The following is a 24,001-nucleotide window of genomic DNA, read 5'->3' as shown; positions in this document are numbered from 1 at the left end:
CGGCGCATCAAGGGAAGATAGAGAGAGTCAAAACTCAAAAACCAAACCCTTGACCTCAATCCCTCTCTCCCTCACCGGTCTCTGTTTATCTTTCTCAAGTTGATGCACACGCTCACGCAGGTAGATCTAGTATTCTTCAGTTCTTCTTCTCCCTTTTTTATACTTACATATATATATATATATATATATATATATATATATATATCTCTTATTTTATAATTTATTTGATCTATTCTTCTAAGGCAGAGGTAGAGGGATTGATGTATTCTTCGTCTTCTTCTATTCGGGTTATTCAACCAAGAAAATTGTGGAAGACAGAGGGGGACACCAGATCAACTTTTGAGCCAAGAAAATTGTGAAAAAAAATTGTAAGCGGGGTGGGTACGAGGCACAATATTTCCCAACAGGATAAGGATGAATATGAAAATTTAACCTGTCGCAGGGCACGGGACGGCCATGAACTTCCAAAAATTAAACACGGAGAGGCAGGATTTAGGGAAATCCGTTCCAAACCCGCCCCGGTGCCATCTATATCCAAAACAAGTCTTTTTTGAAAAATTATTCAATATTTGATAACTATGAAGTTTTAATAATTTCTACATATCTTGTAAGTGTTCTATCAAAATTGTGATAACGAATGTTATATTGTTTTTCAGTTATTCTCCTTGTCACATTACCTATTTCATAAAATGCTTGATATTTGATACTTCATTAAATGCTTGATATTTGATTTTAAAAACAGTCAATTTGAGATAATACTCTTTGATTTTAGGTTTTTTTTATATTTTATTTTTTTACTTTTGGTGATTGACAACCACTCTTTTTATATTTTACTATATATTTTTCTAAACAACCCCCAAAAACACTGTGAATAACAATATCCTTAGTTGTAACAACTTAATGTGTGGTTAGTTGTACTGTTGTAGTACCAAATATAGATTCCAGATCTGGCTTCTTCATCTACTTAGATTCTTGTTTGCAGCCATTCAGACAGCATGACCAGAGAGGACAAGAAATTGAGCAAGTTGCAGTGAAATGGGTGATGTTCCTATGTGGTGGTCCTCATTTTTTGTTATAATGTCACTGTCACATCTGCACCTATCCCACGTGACCCTATTAGCCGTTGATATTAACCCTGTTTTGCCATATGAGAATACTGTTGTGATGGTTTCTTTACACATTTCCGTAGCTTGAACCAACGACCATTATTTATATCACTATTTTACTATTCTATTACTGCTATTAGCTATATTTTAGTAGGGAAAATCACTAATAAGTCCTTAGAAAAAATTAAATTAATAAGTTCTACTTTTTAGATTTTTTTCTATTACTGCTATTAGCTATATTTTAGTAGGAAAAATCACTAATAAGTCCTTAGAAAAAATTAAATTAATAAGTTCTACTTTTTAGATTTTTTTATTTATTTAAGTTACAAATTAATAAATCTTTGATTTATACCTTTGCTAAATTAAATATGAAACTTAGAATTAAACTTTCATATGTACCCTTACAAAATTAAATATAAAATTTAAATAAAGATACATTTTATTGATTTTTATAAAATTAATAATTTTTTTGTACTAAAATAGTCGGTGTATTCTACACAAAATATGACTTATTACTCAGGTAAAAGTGCAAAAAAAAAAAAAAAAATCCTTAATACTATTTCGAGTTGTAAATCAAACTCTGAACTATTCAAAAGTTGCAAATTAATCCCTCCCAATCACCGAACGTCATTTTTACCAAAATACAACCATTTAATTATATAAAAGTTATAAATATCATAAATGTATAATACCCATGATACCTTTTAGGGGCAGGGATAACAATGGGGCGAGGAATCTCATTCCCCATCCCCATCTCCAGTCAAAAATTTTACCCCCATCTCTGCCCCCATACCTGTTTAATTTTCAACCCCCTTCCCCCTCCCCACCTTGCCCCGCCACATTAGCTCCCGTCCTCGCATAACGTTTTTTAAATTTCAATTCACCTTCAACAAAATCAACACAATCATAATATTTTTCAACCTAATAATTTCATAAAGCTTTAGCACAATTATAACAATTTAAAAAATGATCAGATGTTTGATGCACAACGATTATTTTTTTCTCTATGCTGTGGAGGAATAGATCTAGGGTTTCACTTTCAGAAGTGAATATATTATGTGTATAGTTATGTAATTTAGTAATATTTTATAACATGTAAGGACAAATTTGTAAAAATGCATAATAAAACGGGACAGGGCGGGGTTACCCTCCCCCCGCCCCCCAATCCCCCGTTGGGGTTTCAAATACAATCCCATTCCCTCACCATTTACATAAAATGGGTCCCCAAACCCGCCATAAACAGAGCGGGGACCCGCGGATGTGGGGATTTTGCCATCCCTATTTAGGGCCCATCTTGCAACTAACCAATAGTTCGGGAGTTTTTTTGTTTTTTGTTTTTTTGCAATTTTGTCTGATAATAATAAATAATAACAATAACAATAATAATATTATTAGTAGTACTAGTAATAGTAGTAGTAATATTAATAATAATAATAGTAATAATAATTTTAAAAATAACAAAAATAAATTGATTAATTAGTTGCTCGATGGATCCATATACATACAAACAATTTTTGCAAATTCATAAATTATTAAAAAACAATTTAAATAATAATAAGAAGAAGAAGAAGAAATAATAGTAGTAGTAGTAATAATTATTTAGTTGAAAGATGGTCCTTGAAAGGTATTATGGGTATTGTACATTTATGATATTTTTTTAGTTCAGAGGGTTTTTTTTACACTTTTATCTATTACTTATTAGTACTTCTCAGTAATTTTTTTAGCACTTTACTTTTGGTGAGAAAAATAAAACCTGGTGGTAATTTTTATTCTTAGTATTTGCAGCAATAAATAAATACCAGTAGTATCTTAACATCTAAAGTCATTAGTTACCAATTTGAAAACTTCTTATGTTATTATTATTATTTTTCTATTAGAATGTGTGAATTTTTTAAGATGATAAATAAATAAATAAATTTAATAAACTTTATCTTGGAGGATTGAAATCTCTCACACCCAAGTTTAAAAGGTACATGTAATGCCCTTTTATGAACCGAAATTCCGTTTCAATTGCACTTTTGGTCGATAAGAAAATTTTAATTGTTTAATTTTTTATACATCACGAGTGAGAACAAACATTTCTTAGAAGCATTCTTTGAAATCCAAAATAGAAGGGTTAGTGAATAAATAAAATAGAAGGGTAGTATATATATATATATATATGTATATATATGTAACAAATTTGGAGAGAAAAGATAGAAAATAATAGAGTATATTGAACTTGGATGAGAGAAATTGGGTGGAAAAGAAAGGATTGAGAAACTATCTATCAAAATCTCTCAAATTGTATCCCTCCAAAATTAACAAGATTTGGAAGGAAAATAAACTAAGTGAAGTGACATATTCATTACGACAAAAATAACCTTCAAAATTAGGTACGCAAAATTTTTATTCCATTTAAATCCTAATAATGTGAGGAGACTGCACGGGTAATACCTTCTCAAAAACCCTCTCTTTCTTTGTTTCTTTTTCTTTCTTTTTTTAATTGGTTTTGGAGACACCCATTTGCCCATTTTCTGCAATTTCTAATCTGGGATTAATCAATCATGAAATAATTTTAGGGGTTTTCCGGTGAACCGGTGGCAATCGTGCACTTCACCTTTCCTTTTTTGAACCTTCACGTGTGAATTTGAGTAATGGTTTTGAAACTTCTGTGTTTATATAATTTTTTTTTTTCTTTCTCTGGGTTTTTGGATTTGTTGTTAACTGGATATAGTTTCTTATAGTGATTTTTTTTTTTTCGATTTTAGTTCTTTATGCTATTTGATATCTAATGCAATTGCTGTAGACGAATTTAGTACAATATTATTATTATTTTTTTTTTTACACCTTGTTTTTGGTGTATCTTGCAAAAAATTAAAATAAAAAAATTTAAGAGATTATTTCTATACACACAAAAGGTAAAATAATAATTTAATTTTTTTTTTTCTTTCTCTGGGTTTTTGGATTTGTTGTTAACTGGATATAGTTTCTTATAGTGATTTTTTTTTTTCGATTTTAGTTCTTTATGCTATTTGATATCTAATGCAATTGCTGTAGACGAATTTAGTACAATATTATTATTATTTTTTTTTTACACCTTGTTTTTGGTGTATCTTGCAAAAAATTAAAATAAAAAAATTTAAGAGATTATTTCTATACACACAAAAGGTAAAATAATAATTTATTTATTATCTTTTACTTTCTTTTTTCTATTATATTTTATTCAAACAAAAATATTATCAATTATTTTCTTTTCTTTCCTATTTATTCAAATATGAATATAAATTATAACTATTATTTTCTTTTTCTCATGACTAATGTTTTTCTTTCCTTTCTCTATTGTGTATTGAGTTTGTATCAACTACCCTTTTAATAAATATTGGTTTGTTTGACCTAAAAGTTTTTTTATTTTTATTTTTTTGGTTGGGCAAGACATACCTATTTCTTAGAAGTTTTAAAAATATAAAAAATAAAAATAGAAAAAGTACAAATAAAAAAAATAATAGGAAGATGATATTGATAAGAATCGGGACACTCGCTAGATAAAAATGAATTGACTATACAGTACTCCGTACTATCGAAGGGGGGTGATTTGAGGAGGAAGAAAGAACAGAAGAGCACTTCTGCTTCCGGGTGGTTACAGGTTACTTCCCGCAGAAGGTTCTCTACGCAATAAAAAAATTCTCTCTCTCTCTCTACAACAACGAAGCAAATATATAAAGAAACTCGTGTAGTCGCAGTATGCCTATAATAGTAATATACAAAGGGTTTCGTGATTAACTTGTTCTTAGAGATTTCTATGTAAATCTCTCCCTCTCCCTCTCCCTCTCCCTCTCCCTCTCTTCCTGTCTCTTCACGTAACCGATTCGCTTGTATCTCGCCGGCAGTTGAACGTTGCCTTTGAATTGTTTTCTATACTTATCTTGCTTGGTCTGATTTGGTTGTGTTCAAGAAATCCCTTCGGTTGTCTTTGATATTTATCGTTTGGGGTTTCGTTCTTTGCTTGCAGGAATTGATTGATTCATTTATTTGTTAAAAATAAATTTAAGGTTGGATGGTGGAAAAAAGTTAGGGTTTTGATGATTAATCGTTGGTGGGTGTGTTGAAAATTTGGTTGTTCTTTTAGATATTTATGGTGGCCGGGGGACGACAATCAGAGCATATTGATAATTTTTTTTTGGGTTTGTCTGGAAATTTGGACTGATTTAGCGGATTTCCATGTTGGGTTGGAGAAATTAGGGTTTTGTTGGGGTCAAAGTGTATAATTTGTTTTCATCGATAAAATCCTTGGCGGGTCTGTCGGGATTTGGGCTGCTGGTTTTGCAGATATTAGTGGTAGGTTGGAGATAATTGGGGGCTTATCAAGGATTAAGGTCTAGAAGTGGGAAATTCTCTATTTCGGTGAGGGTATTTCTGGGAAGTGGTGAATTGGCTTATCTATGTTCATCCTCGAATTGGGTCAGTGGGCGATGGTTTGACACGAGCTGAGAGGTTTTTCTGGCAATTTGAGGATTCGGACATCAGATTCTGGGTGTGTGTTTGCGCAGGGGTATTGGACCATTGGTGGTTTGTTTTTGATCATTTGTGGTTGATTTGTTGATTGGGTTAAGATGAGTTCCAATGTTTCTGAAGGTGTAATTCAAAGGGGCAAGCTTCTTGTCCATATTGCCGAGAATGGACAATCATTTGAACTCGACTGCGATGAATATGCACTTGTTGAGGTGGTCCAGCAATTCCTGGAATCGGTGTCTGGGATTCAGTTTAATGACCAGCTACTTTTATGTCTGGACATGAAACTTGAGTCTCAGCGGCCACTTTCCGCATATAATCTTCCATCTGATGACCGAGAAGTGTTCTTATTCAATAAAGGAAGAATGCGAAGTAACTCAATGCCTCCTGCGCCTGAGCAAGTTGAAATTCTTGAAATTGCAGACCCTCCATCACCATCCTCCCACAAACCTCACCCTTTGGATGATGCTTCAGACCCTGCTCTAAAGGCTTTACCTTCTTATGAGAGGCAATTCAGGTACCATTACCAGCGTGGGCATGCAATTTATAACCGTTCCCAACTCACATTTGAGACTTGTGAAAGGCTTTTGAGAGAGCAAAAGGTACAGGAGAGGGCACTAGAGATTGCTCGAGGTAATTTGGATCATTTCTATAGGATGATTCTCCAAAATTACTTGGATTTCATGAAGTGTTACTCACAGCAGCACCGGAGCCATTCCATTCTTCTGGTGAACTTTGTGAGGGATCTAGAGAAATTGAAATCTTGCAAACTTCTCCCTACTTTACAGACCGCTAATCGCAAGTGCTTACTAGATTTTGTGAAGGAGGACATCTTGCGGAAGTCGGTGGACGATTGTAGCAGTTCCCACCGGCAGTTTGATAACAAGGTTTCAGAATTTAAGCAGGAGTTTGCAGAACTAAAGCGCAGTGCTGAACATTTGTTTTCTAGCAAAGCTTCATTTCTTATTAGGGATTTGGAAGTTACTATTAAGGAGCACCAGCGATATATTAATGAACAGAAATGTATAATGCAGGCTTTAAGGTTCTCTCTCTCTCCTTCCTTGTCATATCAGAGGCGTTCAAACTCCTGTTGTTTATTTTTGTTGTTCATTTTGTCTATTAATATGACCTTTGGGTTTGTTTGAAATTTTTATATGGTTCAACAGCCTATTTCCTTGATCAATAATTCAATACGGTTGGTGGTCACATTGAAACTTTGGTGCTGCTATTTAGTAGTCATACCATCTTTTTTCCCTTCTCCTTTTTTTAATAATCCTTTTTGAAGCATAATGCAGTCGTTTTGTCATTAATAATTGATTGTGGAAATTTGTATCTAATTGGTGCATTGAACATTCTCCCATTTGTACATTTCATGCACATCTGGGTGAAGCTTGTGATGCTGAATGGTGTGATACTGTCGTTGCACAGATTTTTTGTCTATTATTTTAAGTAATTCTCTTACAGACTTGCATATGTGCTTGTACATTGTTTTTCTTTCCATTATGTGCATTGGCAATTATTCTTTGTATGAGGGTCAAAAAGTCTTATGCGGTATATGGTACTTAATTATCCCACAGGTACCCTTCAATCTAATTGGTATTATGGTTTTGTCTATGTATTCTTGACACTCATGTTCATGGAGGTCAAACAGTCGGTGCGTTTGAATCAAAGGTTGGAACGAAAGGAAAGGAGAGGATATGTGTTCTTAGGAATCCACTATCTATGCTTGGGACCTCTGCATTTACTATGTCTAGAAGTTAACCTAAGTTTTTTTTTTTGAGTTGTTTTGAATTGCAAAAGACTCATCTTAGGGCCTTAGGTTTTGAATGTAAAGTGAAAATACATTGGAATTGTTAAATAAAGAAGCCCTAGGTTCCGAAAGGTTTAAGATAAATAGGATTACAACTAAATATATGGAATGTTAATGTAATCCTAGATAAACTAGAGATAAAAATAGGGATTTATTGAAGATTGAGGGTCAAGAGATATCAAAAAGTGAACAACCTAGATTGATTATTCACAGAGGGGGAGAGATTGGATGAGTTACATGGAGGAATGCTTATGGTATATTATGCAATCAATTTATACCTTTAAAATTAAAAGCAAAACTTTTTAAAATGGTTTAGACAAGTTTTAGTTTATAAACATAATGTTGCGTGATTAAGAAACAAGTTGTTTATAAAATGAGATTAGTTAAAATGTGGATGTTGAGATGGTTGTGTGGTAATAGAAAAAAGGATAAAGTTATAAATGATTGTCATGGATGTTGAAGTAATAAAATGAGAGAAAATCAATTAAGATGTTTCGTCATTTGCAACCAAGATTTACTAAGTGCACCAATAAGGAAGAGTATTGTGGCCTATATGATGGTAATGTTTGGAAAAGGAGACTAAAATTTACATGGACTGAGATAGTAAAGAATGATAGGATCGTGTATGATTTAAATGAAATAATGCTTTAGATAAAGTAGAATGGTGAAACAGGATATATGTAGTCAAACCCAAAAGTCCCAAATATATCCTGTTTCACCATTCTATTTTATCTAAAGCATTATTTGAGCAGTTTGCCTCCTGATGCGCGTCCTTTCCAGGGTTGGAATTTTGACTCATTTGATTCATATAGAATTGTTTATGGGGGTTAGGAGAGGGTATTCTTCCAGATGACTTAATCGGGAGGGATTCTCGGGGTTTTATTATTGATTGACACTTCTGGTGCCACGTTTGGGAACTGAGATGCAAGTAGTGAACTGCACATCCTTATTGGTGGAATGTTAGTTGATAGTTTTGACAGTATCGAAGTTGTGCGAAACGAAGAAAGAATGATGAAAATAAAGGAAAAAGAAGTTGCAGTTATGGGCCAGAATTGGAAACCATTTAAAAACTGGCAAGGTGCTATTATGAGAATGGAAGAGGCGAAGAATAAGGAATGGAATTTTGATGATGGTGCTATTACCATCCGCCATGTGAAATTTATTTTTATAGATCCAGCTGAACATTTATTGGAGAAAGGTGACAAGTACTATTGGACCTTTACTTGCACTGGTAAATTTTAGTACAAGCTTTGTTTAGATTCTAACTTTGTAGAGCATGCTGCCATTGCTTCAGATGACCGAGTGCTGTTCATAAACTCATTTTCCAATCTACTTCGGTATGTGCACCGAAGGATTTATCTTATTTTAATCTGAACCTAATTGCAGATTTCAACAAGCAATGCACAAATTTCTACCAATGATGGAAACCGTATATCATCATTTGCCCATATCAAACATTTATTTTCTTAATAAGGCCTTTTTGAACAGAGCATTAGATAAGAGGTTATTAAAGCATCGTATAATGACAATTTTTTTTTTATATTCTCAGTCTTACATCGCAAATTATTCCTAGAAGCCAAACCCGAACAACTTAGCTAGATTACCTAATGTTCCTAAACAAGCCATATCCATATGGTAGATATTTGTAAAAGAACTCTTCGTTAGTTAATGCCTACAAAGTCAGTTGTTGTCATCAGCTGCGATAAGTTTTCTAGTTCTGCATCAGATATCTGGAGATGTCAAGTTAGTAGTGCCTTGTTCATACTAGTGGCTGAAGGATCCCCAGGCTGCTTCATTCTTTGCTTTCACATACTACCTATTTCAGAACTATGATATTTAAGTGTATACTCTTTCCCTTTCTATAAAAACTCATCTGAATCTTATGGATATGGTTTTAGTGACTAAAAATGTTTTTTCTTTGATGATGGTGCATTGTGGCTTATGTAGGAAATATGTAAAGTTAGTTATTCTTCTCTAGTTTTCTCTGATTCAAGGATTTATGAACTTCTATTTTTCTCAATAAATAAGGGTTTATGAACTGAATAGTTTTACATCATACCTTTTTTTGGTGGATCTTAATTAAAAAGGCACGGGGAGCAACTCATTTACATGTGCAAACAAACCAAGTTCCTTCCAAAAGTCTCAAATCACCTTGAAGTTCTAGAAAAAAAAAAATAATAATAAAATCCAAAATCTTCCTTAAACCCAAAACTGGAAGTGTTTAAAACCAGGATTATTAACTTGGCCACCAGCACAGACAACATTCTGAATATCACTTATGCTTGTATCAACAATTACTTCTCTTCATAGTTTGTACTACTGTACTAAATGTAATATTTTGCCTTTATGTGGTGTGGTATAACATCTTTATAACTGGAAAATGTAATTTATCCCACTCACTAAAACACAGTTATAATAATGCAGCAAAGATGTCAATACGGTGAAGAAACTTGTGGATGACTGCCTGTCAAGCTCATTGTCCTCTTCTCTGCGTCCTCACGATGCAGTTTCAGCATTAGGTCCCATGTATGATAGCCATGACAAGAATTACCTTCCTAAGATGCAGTCTTGTTACCGATCAATTTCTGATCTGCTTGGTTTCTGCAAGGATAAAAAGACTGAAATGAATGTCTTTGTGCACAATTACATGCAAAAGATAGCATATATTCAATACACCATTAAAGATGTACGATACAAGTTTTCTGTTTTCACTGAGGCAATGAAGCGTCAGAATGATCAATTTGAATACTTAAAGGTGGTCCGTGGGATTGGTCCTGCCTACAGAGCATGCCTTGCTGAAATAGTTAGAAGAAAGGCTTCAATGAAGCTCTACATGGGCATGGCTGGACAATTGGCTGAAAGGCTTGCAACAAAAAGGGAGGTTGAGGTCAGAAGACGTGAAGAGTTTCTGAAAGTACATAGTTCATATATACCTAGGGACATTTTAGCATCAATGGGATTGTATGATACTCCTAGCCAATGTAATGTCAATATAACTCCTTTTGACACTGATTTGCTTGATATTGGCATATCAGACATAGACCGTTTTGCTCCCGAGAATTTAGCAGTGCTGTCTTCTAAAAGTGAGAAGCATGGATCTTTAAAAGGTTCATTTTCTATGTCTAATGATAGTTCTCATTCAGCTGAAGTTGAAGAAAGTGCCGTGGACTCCCCTGAGAAACATGATTTTGAGGAGCTCCTTGAGGTTTCGGACTTGGTGGAGATTGCTGGAACCAGTAAGCTGGAAGTTGAGAATGCAAAACTGAAGGCTGAACTTGCTTCTGCTATAGCCCTGATATGTTCCTTCAGTCCCGAAGTTGAATATGAATCTCTTGATGACAGTAAAGTGGACAATTTACTCAAAAATGCAGCAGAGAAGACAGCGGAGGCCTTGCATTTGAAAGATGAGTATGTGAAACACCTCCAATCGATGCTAAAGAGTAAGCAAATGCAGTGTGAGTCATATGAGAAGCGCATTCGAGAATTGGAACAGAGGTTGTCTGATCAGTATTTGCAAGGGAATAGGCTTTCAATCGATAAGGACAGGTCAAACTTTGATCTTTCAGCTGTGAAGGCCGATGATAGCAAGTCAGAGATCTCAGGTGATGGGGAAGCCCACATGCCTTACATGTCCAGTGAACCCATGGATGAGATTTCTTGTGCCTCCAATTCTTTACATGGAAAATTAGGGTTTTTGGGTAAAGAATCAGGAAAAGTCCGAGAAGGGCTGGATGAGAATATGACAGATTCTTCTGCAATGCTAAATCCTCAGCTAGATTCATCAATGCTAGATCCACATCGTGATGAAGTGCATGCCAATGACAAAGATGGAAAAGATACAGTGGTGGCAGATGTAGGCATGGCGCTGGCAACCAGCGCCACTGGTGATAGCATATTGCAGCCTCTGAATGCTTTACCTTCTGACACAGCTGTTGAAGCTGGCTTGGATTCTAAAATTAACAGTGATCTTGTGCTGGAATTGCGAGGTGCACTTGCAGACAAGTCAAATCAACTTGGTGACATGGAAACTAAATTGAAAGCAGTAATGGAGGAGGTTGCCAAACTTGGGAGAGAGCTGGAAATCAATCAAAAACTCCTGGATGAATCTCAGGTATTACTGATAAAAATGCAAATTTTCTCCGCATCATTTTGGTTTCTCCTGAGAAGTGCGTATAAATTAATTGAACCATGCTTATGAGAACTTCTTTTGGTTTCATTTTAGTACTAAATTTATCTACTTTTATACATTGATATATCGATTGTGCTAAACTGGGAGATTTCTTGAGGTGGTTGATTTATTTTTCAAGAAGTTTAAATATGAATGAATATTCTGTTAGATTTAAGAGATTGCCTCTATTTATAATCTTACCATGAATGATTTGGTTGTCCTAGTCTTGTGTGCCCCTGTTAGGTCATTCTATTGTCTTTTCTGCTCTGTTTGGGGTTGTTGATCTGATTGCTGATTTGAAATTGAATCCCCCCTCCCCACCACCACCAAGCCCTCCAAATTAAGAGAAGGAAGAAAAGCAGAATACACCACATATTCTGGATATATGTATATATTTCTAAAATCATATTGTAGCAGCTAAATGCTTGTTTTGGAGTGAAGTACCACCTAAAGTTGCTAGTCCATGATGTATCTCCAAAAAATACACCCATGTATGTCATATGAATTCATTTAAGTCTCACTTCCATGTAATGTGCCCAGAACTGAACTGGAGCTTTGTATGCCACTTGCAAGATATATGGGTATGATAGGGTTGTTTTCTAATATTATTTAATTGGAAGTGTAACTAGTGCGCAAATTGTGGCAGGGTTTCTTTGTGACTGGTGCATACTGTTATACTACCTTATTCTCAGTTATTTTTTTATAAAAAAACCATGAAAATTCTAAGCCTTGCCACCAAGTAAGTGATTCCAGGCATCATTGTTTTCATGAATCTTAATGTTTCCTTGTACCAATAAGTTAAATATGATAATTAATAATATGAGCCTCAGAATTGTCTACGGGTCATTTTTGCCACCTTTTTCTAATTCAGTGTCTGTGCCATTGTTACCCATTTTAAATAAAATGACTCGTTAAAGAAGGTGCCGAAGGGGGCAGAACCTTTCAACCTGAGTACACAGGACGAATAGAAAACAGAACTACACAACCCTGTACAAAGTCCAGAATTGCTCTATAGAGGGTCTGCCCTCACTTTAAGTTTTAACCCAACTATTTAAGACTCCCCAAAACTCGCTTTTAGAAGAAATATAAAAAGAAGAAGAATGAGAGAATTGTGTAAAGGCTTGAATGAGATAAATCACTCGTTCACATCTCTAGTATTTATAGATAAAAAGAGCACATTTTCATATTACAAGAAAGGAAATTAAATCAAATCTAAATCAAATCAAAGCAAAGCATATTCTATGGCATAATCAAATCTCTGCTAATATGGCAAGTCATCCAAAAATCGTGGCTATCATATCTACCAACCCTCCCCCTTAAGTTGGCGCGTGGATATCTCAAACGCCCAACTTGGACAATGCATTCTCAAACACAATCTTGTTGACGCCCTTTGTAAGAATGTCTGCAAGCTGCTGAGAGCTTGTGACAAATGGAGTGCAAATTTGACCAGATATGATCTTCTCACGAATGAAGTGACGGTCCTCCTTTATATGCTTAGTTCTGTCATGCTAAACAGGATTTGCTGTTGTGCTAATGGTAGACTCGTTGTCACAGTAAAGTGAGAATGGAAGCGACACTGGAAGGCACAAGTCTGTCATCAAAGTTTTCAGCCATAGCAACTCACATACCCCAAGAGTCATAGCCCTATACTTTGCCTCTGCACTAAATCGAGAGACAACATCTTGCTTCTTACTGCATTAGGTAACCAAGTTGCCACAATAGTGGTACAATATCTTGAAGTGGACCTCCTATTTGAAACTGATCCTGCATAATCAGCATCTGTTCGAGCCTCAACACGTAAGTAACCATGATTGGAAAACAAAATACCACAGCCCGGACACCTTTTTAAGTAACGAAGGATCCGAATAGTTGCATCAAAGTGAGGGGTACGAGGAGAATGCATGAATTAACTCACGACACTCATGGCATAAGCAATGTCATGTCGAGTCATGGATAAATAGACGAGCTTCCCAACAAGTCATTGATAATGACCAACATCCGACAATAACTACCCCTCAGAATCAACCAAACGATGATTCTGCTCAATCGGAATATCAGCAAGACGAGCGCCAAGCTGACAAGAAGCAGAAAGCAAATCAAGAACATACTTGAGTTGAGAGATGAAAATGCCAGCCTTGGAGTGAGCCACCTCAATGCCCAAGAAGTACCAAAGGGGACCAAGATCCTTAATCTCAAATTGATGGCCAAGATAGCTCTTAACCTCAGCAATTCCGGCAGTATCATCTCCCGTAAGAACAATATCATTGACATACACAATGAGAGCAAATGTCTTTTCGCCTGCATGACAAGAACAAGGTATGATCAGTTGCACTATGATGGAAACCAAATCGGAGCATGGCAGTGCCAAAGTGATTAGACCAAGCTCGAGGAGATTGTTTGAGGCCATACAAGGAGCGACGAAGACGATAGACCATACTGGAATAAGCAGGAGAACGATTGGCCGGAGGGGGAACCATATAGCCCTCTTCCTGCAAATCATCATTGAGAAAGACATTCTTGACATCTAATTGAAATAGAGGCCAAGATCGAATTGCAGCAACGGAACATAATACACGGATGGTATTCATCTTGGCAACCAACCGGGCCTTGTAACGAGCAATTATGCTTAACTGCAAACACTCAATGACAACCCACAGCCTTCCGTCCAATAGGAAACGGAACCATGTCCCAAGTCTGATTTTTCTCAGGTGCTTGTAGTTCTTTTGTCATAGCATCACGCCATTGAGGTTGTGTTAGGGCATTTGCAACACTAGAAGGAAGAGGAACCGAGGCAACAAAAACAAGAAAACTCCGATAGAAGGGTGAGAAAGCATAATCAAAAACAAAATTAGAAACAGGGTAAGTGCAAGAACATTTACTCTTCTTTTTTTTTATAAGTAAAATTTTATAAAGAAAGCACTCAGAAGGGGAGCGAAACTCAAAGACAAATAAAAGGCCATTTACTCTTCTGAAGAGCAATGGGGCGATCATCAAGCGAAACAATAGCTTGAGAAGGCGGAGCTGGTGCCAAAGGAACGAGGTAGTCGATCGTGGGAGTAGAAGCTTGTACCTATTGTCTCCGACTATAAACCTATGGAAAAGGAACAATTCCCCCTGCTGGAGGGGTATCACGAGGAGGAACAATAGAAAAGACGAAATAGGCAAAGGTAGAGGAGTTGAAGACGGAAGAAGGTGATCATCAATTGTGTTAAATGGGAACCATTCACTTTGAGAACCAACTGAACCACTATAGTATGGTGTATGCTCAAAAAAAGAAACATCCATGGATATAAACTGCCGACGACTAGGAGGATGGTAACACCTATAACCTTTTTGAGAGTGAGAATAATCTAAAAACACACACTTCAAAGTCTTGGGGTCAAACTTTGTACGAGTCTGCCCTATTTGCTGAACAAAGCACACACACCCAAAGACTTGTGGAGGAATTAAAAAAAAAAGATGAATTGGGATGTAAGATTGAAAGTGGGGCTGCAAAGTTAAGAGCTATAGAAGGGGTCCTATTAATGATGTAGACAGCTGTAAAAATTGAGTGAACAAGATCAAAAGGTGTTAAAGATTTATTACAACTAGCAGGATAATTGGAACGAACATGTTTAGCCAGGTGGCACGTCTAACAGGATAAATCTGAGACTGCCACGTTACAAAAAAAGGAAGGAAACAAATGTTTTAAATGACCAAAAGAAATATGTCCTAAACGCATGTGCCAACGCATAAGCTGAGCTTTATTAGATGAAACAGAATTAGAAAAAGAAACTGAATGTGCTTGAGGTGACAAAGGAGCATCCAACAGGTATAGGCCGTCCACTTCACGCCCACTGCCAATCCTCCGTTTTGACACCAGCTCCTGAAAGATACCGTGAGAGGGAAAGAATGTTACAGTACAATTTAATTGTTTAGTAACGCTACTAACAAAAATAAGATTTGTAGTTAACTGTGGAACATGAAGTGTATCGGACAAAGTTAATGAAAGAGTAACTGATATGTGAGCCTTCCCAGCAATGGAAGATGGAGAGTTATCCGCAAAGCGTACCTTGCAATGGCCAGAGCATATACTATAAGATTGGAAGAATGAGGACATACCAGTCATATTGTCTGAAGTACCAGAATCAATGATCCATGGTGTCGAAGATGTAGATACGTTCTGTGCAGACACAATAATACCTAAGTGGGCATAAGTTGAGTTTGGCTGAGATTGAAGAATTGTTTGAAGTTGTCCAAATCAGCTTAAGTCAAGCTAACTGTGGTAGAAGATGACGAGACAGAGTTATCAAAAGTTGACAACGAGACTGGCTGTGTAACAGAATATGCAGATGATCGAGACTGTTGTTTTTGTTTTGGTGGGCGTCCATTTAGTGCATAACAACGAGATTTGATGTGATGAATTTTCCCGCAATGGTCACACCGCCCACGTCGTCGTCTCAGGGGAGGACCAATGGTAGAATTCTGAATTGATTGGGATGGTGCAGTTCCTAAAAGGCTGGGAACACGAACTGACATAGCATAACGATCAACAGAAGCAACGCCTAATGGATGAATTCGACGGCTCCATCTGACAACACAATAGGAATATGCATTCTCAAGAGTAGGGAATGAAGATAAGCCCAGTAAATGAACACGAGCTTACTCAAACTCATCGTTTAACCTAACAAGAAACTGAAACACTCGATTCTTCTCCACAATCCCTTCATATAAAACTGCATCATCTGGATCCTTCCAAGAGTGGAAGGAATCATAATATGACATCTCCCCTCAAATAGCACGAAACTTGGAGATGTAACCTGAAACTGTCAAGTCACCTTGAGAAATCCTGGCAATATCTCACCCTTATTGGAAAATTCGTGCATTATTGTGCCTCTGAGAATAATTGCGTTGAACTGAATCCCAAATCTGCTTAGCAGTCTTCATAAACATATAGCCAATCATCGAATTGACTAGCCAAGACATAACCATAGCGTTATCTGCAAATCTCTGTGGATATCCCTCTCTGACTCAGCTAGCTCTTTGTCAGAACCAGTAATATAGCCAATCTTGCCCTTGCCACCAATGAACATCTTGGTAGATTGTACCGAAATCAAATAGTTGGAGCCATCCAACTTCACTGTGGTGATTTGAAATTTTGAAGTTCTAGATTTTCTGATGAGTTGGTGGGAAAAATGGCACCACCACCCACAGAACTTGAGCCAAGAGAATTTATAGTTGAGGATCCTATACAGACTTTTTCAAGGAGTGTTGCCCGCTTACATATAGCCGGATAGCCTCCTGCTCAATATCCGGAACTTCTCTGTAGACTCAAAAAAAAAAAAAAAAAAAAAAAAAATTTACCCAAGCCCTTCTAGGTGTTGGAGGCCAACTATCCCAATTTACCCAACCCTAGAAGAGTAAAAAAGAAATTATAAAGCTTAAAAATACCTGTTTTCAATTACAAAACAACAACACAAATAATCATGTGTAGGCAACGTCACACGATGTCGCAACAACCTAAGGTGGTTGTCGCACAAGTAGCAAGGCGGTTGAAAGGTGTGCAAATGTGTTGGCTCTGATACCAAGAAGAAATATAAAAAGAAGAAGAAGAGAGAATTGTGTAAATGCTTGAATGAGATTAATCACTCATTCACAACTCTAATATTTATAGATAAAAAGAGCACATGTGCATATTGCAAGAAAGAAAATTAAATCAAATCAAAGCATATTCTATAGCACAATCAAATCTCTGCTAATATGGTAAGTCATTCCATAAATCTTGACTAACATATCTGCCAACACTTTTTAACCTGTAAATGGGCTTTTCCATCTCATCAAAATGATATAATTTCCTCTCCCCTCAAATACGCCAAATAAGAGTAAGGGGAACTGCATTCCAAGTCTTCCTCCATTTCCTCTCTACGCTGCTGCCTCTCCAATCTGAAAAACTCAAGGACTGTCCTGTGGAAAATACTCGAATGATCCTTGACAATTTTGAAACACTTTTTTTTTTTTGACAAGTAACAATTTTAAAACACAACCAAACATCTCTAGCAACCATACAGTGAATGAGGAGATGCTCAACCACTTTGCTTCTCTTTTGGGAATAAATTTTCCCTCTCAAATAACTTATCAATCGTCAGAATCTTTTAATGAGTGGCCGTCTATGCAAAGACACCCACAATGGTAGGAACAGTTCACAGTTGGCTTTCCAAATGGCTCTCCAAGGATTTTTGGAGGATCCCAATAAGCATGTGTAATAAGATCTCACATTGCCTCCACTCCGTATAATCTCTGAAATAACTTCACCTCTACTTAGTCTTCCTATAATTATGACTATGCAAAGCTGCACCTACCACTCTTAGTTTCCTAATCAACCACAAGGCTGCTGAAGGAAAAGATACTTGTAGTGACACCTTCTCGCACCCATCCTCATCCCGCCAACATTTAGCACTATCTTCAGTCTCTACTAAAAAGTGATTGTTTTTTAGCGAATTTCACTCTTTGCTCCCAATGTACTTTTTTATACTACTTTCACTCTTTGCTCCCAATGCACTTTAAACTACGACTGGACAGGGAATGTTCCAACTCTTGCGTAGTTTGCTTCTGTTCATGCAGTATTACTAAGAATCTATGAGAAGTATAACTTATCAAAAAAAAAAAAGAATCTATGAGAAGTATAAAAAGTCCCTTAATTTAAGTCATTAAGCATATCACATTATAACTCCCCTTACCTGAAGCATATGTCTCCCCACTAAAAAGAATTATTTTTTTCCCCTATTCGATACTTTTGTGCAAACATCACCCAATTGACAACAGATCCTAATAGGTTACCATCTATTGTCATAAAAGAACCTCTCAAAAATGATAGTAACCTCAGGTTCTCAACATGCTTGGTTGCTTATGAATTATTGAAACGCAAATATGGAGAAATAGAGAGGGAACGAGAGGGAAGAATGACAGTTAATAACCATGATGGGCTGGCTCCTCTGTTTACATATTATTACTATGATATATGAGAAGTACACATATATACCCCTCAATTTTAACCCATTACATATATATTTTTTAACAGGTTCACCATCCAAAGTTAATGGCTTCAATGTAAATAGAAGAAGAAGAATCTTTGCATTGATGTAGGCAATATGATGTAGAATCTTTGCATTGAGTGTTAATTTTCATGATATTGGTGTGACAAATCTGTAGTGGTTGGAGAAGGTTTAAAAAGGTCAACCATTAACCTAGGGCACATTTTGTGCCATTCCTTTTCAATTAAATCTCACGTTCACTTCTTATTTTAATTTATCTTTCCAAATATCTACATTAATTTATAAGACAAAACACTTTATAATTGTCCCTTTGTGCTAAGTTTGTAGTTTAGGAATGGACAATTAAACACTTCCATGCTTGACTTGGTGACACGAGTCATGCATAAATAAACCAAAGAAACTTTTGTACTAGTCATAGTTCAGAAATAAATTTGTACACCTTCATCCCTTATTTTAACTAGTTTTTAAATATTTATCAACATCTGTTTTTTAATACACTTTAGCATTGTACCTGTATGCTTAGTTTGTAGGTAAAGATTAGATAATTAAACACTTCCACATGTGACTTAAGGATGTGAGCCCATGCAGCATTTATATAATGCTGCATGGTTAAGAATGACATTTGGTTATACAAATGCGATTGCTTGCCCTTTACAGAAACATTTATTCCATGCACTTATTCATGTGGACAACTAATTTGATTCTATTATATAGATGAATTGTGCTCACTTGGAGAATTGCCTGCATGAGGCAAGAGAGGAAGCCCAAACCCATCTTTGTGCAGCTGATAGGAGGGCCTCAGAATATAGTGCATTACGTGCCTCTGTTGTAAAAATGCGCGGCCTTTTTGAAAGATTGAGAAACTGTGTTTCTTTGCCTGGGGTGGCTGGCTTTTCTGAATCCTTGCGTGCTCTAGCTCAATCATTGGCCAAGTAGGTTGCTAAACTCAGATTCTAGTGTTTCCTTATCACATTAACATTTGAGGTTTGATAATTGATTTCATATACCTATTCTTTATTCCATGCTTTAATTTGGGTATTCATCTTAATTGCAAAAGGAAAGAGAAGGTTAAGTTGAGTAATACTATATGGGTTGGTAGAATGGATCTATCTTATTGGAATTTTGACTGGTGTTGGTATAATGAATCTGTCTTATATTGGAATTTTGACTGGTGGAAATTGAATCTGCAAAAGATGTTTTTTTTTTTTTCTTTTCTTTTCTTTCCAATCAGTATTTATAAGACAACTAATTGGTGTGATTGAGGATTTTTCCTACTTGTTCTGTTAGAACATTGAGGTTGCAATATTTGACTTCCAATAGCAAATATGAGTGACTCCCATCTACCTATTGCATCGTTATGTGGGTATCTCTATTAGTCGAAGTCATTGCACTTAGCTTCCGTTGCCTTTCTAGGATCAGATGCTGGTGATTTACCTGGCTAAGCAGTTTCTTACTTGGCCGATACCTTAACTGCTTTAATAATAACTTAATCTATTGAATTGAATCATTGACTAATCCTTGGAAATTAGAAATCAGGGATGATATTGGGAGTTCAATTTTTGTGCTTCTCATACCAGCTGGTAGAGGCTATTATGCATTGGAGGATGAGATTTGAGCCCTTTCAGAATAGGTGTTAGAAAAGTTTGTGGCTTGAACTTGCAGCATATTGAGGGTGGGGATGAGATGGGTGTGCTCAAGGTTTCTTACCCCTTCGTGCTGCTCTCACCTAATGGGGAAGACCTTGATTTTCCACCTCCTTTTTGGAGGTGGAGATTGGATAATCCTTACATCAATCAATGAGAGAGCTGACTCGCTGGCCAAAAGAAGGGGTCACTTCTTTGGTGTGTAAGAGGCCATTTCTACCCTCCATTGAATTAGGTAGCCATTGGGATTATCTTGGTTTATGTATCCTTTGGATATCCATCTTCTATGTTTCATTAGTGGGTCTTCTCTTCTTTTGTTGTTCAGAGGAATCGCTCATTTTTTTTTTTTTTTCAGCAACAATAAATTGTTGTAGTTTCTTACTGAAAAATGGCTGAACTCATTACTATTTTAGATAACAAATCAAGAAACATTAAATCCCTTAGCCTTAAATGCATTAATATTGAAATTCTCCGGTAGCTGTCATAATTGCATTGCTAGCATATTGTTCTGCGAGGGAGATGTCAGATGAGGAGAACAGGTTTTCTAGAATATCCCCTTCTTGGTCATCGGGTTTTTCTGAATAGATGAAACAGAAGAGTGTGGAAAGAATAGAAGAGAATAAATATGTAGGCTCACATTCAATCTCCTCAGAAGAGGGGTGATATAGTGTTATTTGGAGTCGGAGAACTGCAGCATTTTCGCACAAAGTCCACACAATATTTAAGGGCTTGAGTGAGTCGATCCTTTTCCATATTTCCTAATTTTCTACCTTTGCTCCATATAATAACTGTCAAAAAATGTTGAGCATGTTCTCTATTCTCATATATGTATTTGTCTTTGTTGTACCTATTAAAGCAAATGTTGCCTTCTCGTCTTAACTGATGATTGATGAACCAGTCAATGTGTCAAATTGGTTCAATGCTGGAAACAAAATTTATAATCCGTTGAAATCAAGAAACTTGAGATAAGGGGCATTTTTCATTGCAATCTGGATATATTGAGACTTGAGATTGATGGGCTCAATTGTTTTTATTTAGTTTTTTGAACCAATTATGATAAAGAAGTTGAATGAGGATTAAATTGCTTTTCCATTGTGATTTTCAATCCTGCTAGTAACAATGAAGATGATGGTACCGCTGAATTCCGAGAATGCATACGGGTACTTGCTGATAAAGTTGGTATCTTGTCGAGGCATCGTGCAGAGCTGCTTGACAGGTACTCGAAGGCCGAGACTGCAATTGAACAGCTCAACAAGGTTTTGGAAGAAAAGAAAGAGTTGGTCAACACTTTGTACATGAAGCATCAGCTTGAGAAGCAGGTAAGTTGCTAAGGTTGATTTATGGCATTGTTACCGTTTACAATGACTTGTGGTAGTATCACAACATAATTAAATTGGAGTGGATGTTTCTGCTGGAAATTTTTTTCCATCGTAATTGCGCAATTGATACATCCCAATATTAAATATTTGGAGTCATAATGTGAGGAGAATTCTTGTGGTATATGTTTACGACATAACAGATATGTGGCTGACAAACGTATTGGGAAGTTCTGCCCAATTGTAGGCTTACTTCTACAAAGCATGCATGGTCACTGAAAACTGGCTGCCTTTTTAACTGCATTTGATGGGTATTTTTAGGGAAAAATTTAAAATCACTCATCATATTTGTCTGGAAACTGGATCCTCGTGACTTTCTGAAATGTGAAAATTTGTTTAAGGCCCTTCTTTGGCTCCAATTGAAGGTTATGTCGACCTTTGTTGCTAAATATGTTTAGAAGAAGAAAATGGTTTGCATCTTCACTCTTGTTTGATAACCTCTATATGAAGATCTGATAATTTTTTTATCCCTCAAGGACGTATTTTGTTGTTGATCAATTACCAGACCATTTTCGTTCCTCTTACTTGTCTATTTTGTAATAGGCAAACAAGGAGAAGATATCTTTTGGCCGCTTGGAAGTCCATGAGATTGCTGCATTTGTCCTTAATTCTACTGGGCATTATGAGGCCATCAATCGGAACTGTCCTCACTACTACCTGTCGGCCGAATCAGTAGCTTTGTTCGCAGACCATCTTCCAAACCGGCCTACTTATATTATTGGGCAAATTGTGCATATTGAACAACAAACTGTGAAGCCACTGCCTCCCACTTCTGTTCGACCTGAGTCTGCCAGGGGAGATAGCATTGAATTCATTACTCCAGAACCGGGAACTAATCGGTTGACCTTGAATCTGGGATCAACTTCAAACCCATATGGTCTACCTGTTGGCTGTGAGTACTTTGTAGTGACAGTTGCGATGTTGCCTGACACCACCATTCATTCGCTGCCGCCTTCCTGATCTTGCTAATGGTAGATGGACGTGATGGAAGAAACTAAGTGTACATATATAAATAATATAGCATGTTAACTGTTGGTGGGAGTTTAAGTTGGTTTACTTTCTGTACAGCTAATTATCAATTAAGTTAATTCTCCCCTTTGTACATAAATCTACGTTTCTTTTTAAATATGTCCGAACTGTGAATATTATCATGCATTGAGATGTTTATTTGATAAAAATCCTCTTTCATCGAAAAAGTGCTTCTGTCCCCTCTTTTAGAATTCTCTCGAGTTGCTTATCGCATTGAAAAACAATTTTTATAAATAGGAGTTTGCGCCAAAAATACTTGGCACGCCCATGGCCATCAGCCAAGGTGTGTGAAAACAATAGGTTAGGAGTGGCACTGGTGCTAGAATCTCTATGGAAACGAAGAGGGCTAGCGGTCTCATTCATTTCACTAGACCAGCCGGATGACTTCATGTCCGCATCTTCTAGCTTCGATGTTACTGTGTATTTATCAAGACTTCTTTTGGGTGGGATTTTATATGATCCGTTTGTGAAGTTGCTTATTGAAACTGTTGCTATTTTCACATGTAATTATTTATTATTATTCTTATTATTGTTTAAACTTGTATCCTTTACTTTCTACAAATATGAAGTTGTTCGAGTAATTTTCTACTTTCTAATTTACTGGCTAAGTGGCTATGTGAAGAGTGTTAAAATTTCCTTTCCTTTGCATAATGAACCATTAAATCATAATGGACCCACTAATTTTATTCCAAATGGGCGACATTTCCATTTAGATTTTGTTTTTTTTTTTAAGGATTGAAGACAACATGGCTGGGGGCACATCATTCTCAATAGAAGAACTATTTGCTGGTAATTTTGTAAGGTTTAAATTCCAATGTTTGTTGGTACCAATGGAGAGCAAGGAATGCTTATACTTTTAGCATGGAGACTGGCTTGAGTGGAGTATTATTCAAGTTGCTGCAGTGGATCAATTTCTGAATATGAGGAGGATTTGAATACATCAATTCTTGGGGCAACATAAGGATAATATCAAAAGAATGGAATGAGATTGTGCAAACAAAAAATTGGTTTGCTTTGAGGCAAATCTGGACATTGTCTCTGCCCTCATTTGGCATAAATCAAAACAACGAATTTTGATATTTAGGTAAAAAAAAAAACTAAATAAGAAAGAGAAAAACAAACAAACACACAAACAAAAATAACATACTACTCCAAAATGAAAACTTAATCGATTTGAGTCTTGCTGAAAAAAAAAAATTTACAGACGTGCAAATATAAAATTTGAACATACCTTCTTTAGGAATATGAACAATCCTTGCTACCAGCAGAGCATTGCAGGGTTAGCAGAAGAGAAGAATGAAAATTAGGATTTTGCGAATGGAAGTAGGGATGAAAAAAAGGTATTGT

General features: G+C 36.1%; 1 protein-coding gene across 1 annotated transcript; it reads left to right on the top strand.

Annotated features, from left to right (window-relative positions):
• Positions 1-4,628: 4,628 nt before the first annotated feature.
• On the top strand, positions 4,629-22,821 carry LOC132278161 (autophagy-related protein 11). The gene is made up of 5 exons (XM_059779972.1): positions 4,629-6,639; positions 9,832-11,518; positions 19,321-19,538; positions 21,364-21,568; positions 22,169-22,821. Exons 1-5 carry the CDS (start codon positions 5,699-5,701, stop codon positions 22,583-22,585), a joined length of 3,468 nt encoding a protein of 1,155 aa, XP_059635955.1. The 5' UTR covers positions 4,629-5,698; the 3' UTR covers positions 22,586-22,821.
• The last annotated feature ends 1,180 nt before the right edge of the window (positions 22,822-24,001 follow it).

Source organism: Cornus florida, unplaced genomic scaffold, assembly GCF_030987335.1.
Source record: "Cornus florida cultivar Cherokee Brave unplaced genomic scaffold, ASM3098733v1 CherokeeBrave_3.0.0_Hap2_Chr10, whole genome shotgun sequence".
Taxonomy (NCBI): domain Eukaryota; kingdom Viridiplantae; phylum Streptophyta; class Magnoliopsida; order Cornales; family Cornaceae; genus Cornus; species Cornus florida.
This window is presented reverse-complemented; position numbering and strand designations above follow the sequence as displayed.

Excerpts from the sequence above, each read along its gene's own strand:
- LOC132278161 (XM_059779972.1), top strand. The coding sequence starts at position 5,699 with ATGAGTTCCAATGTTTCTGAAGGTGTAATTCAAAGGGGCAAGCTTCTT. Across the intron at positions 6,640-9,831 it reads TGTATAATGCAGGCTTTAAG|CAAAGATGTCAATACGGTGA; the intron begins GTTCTCTCTCTC and ends ATAATAATGCAG. Across the intron at positions 11,519-19,320 it reads AACTCCTGGATGAATCTCAG|ATGAATTGTGCTCACTTGGA; the intron begins GTATTACTGATA and ends TCTATTATATAG.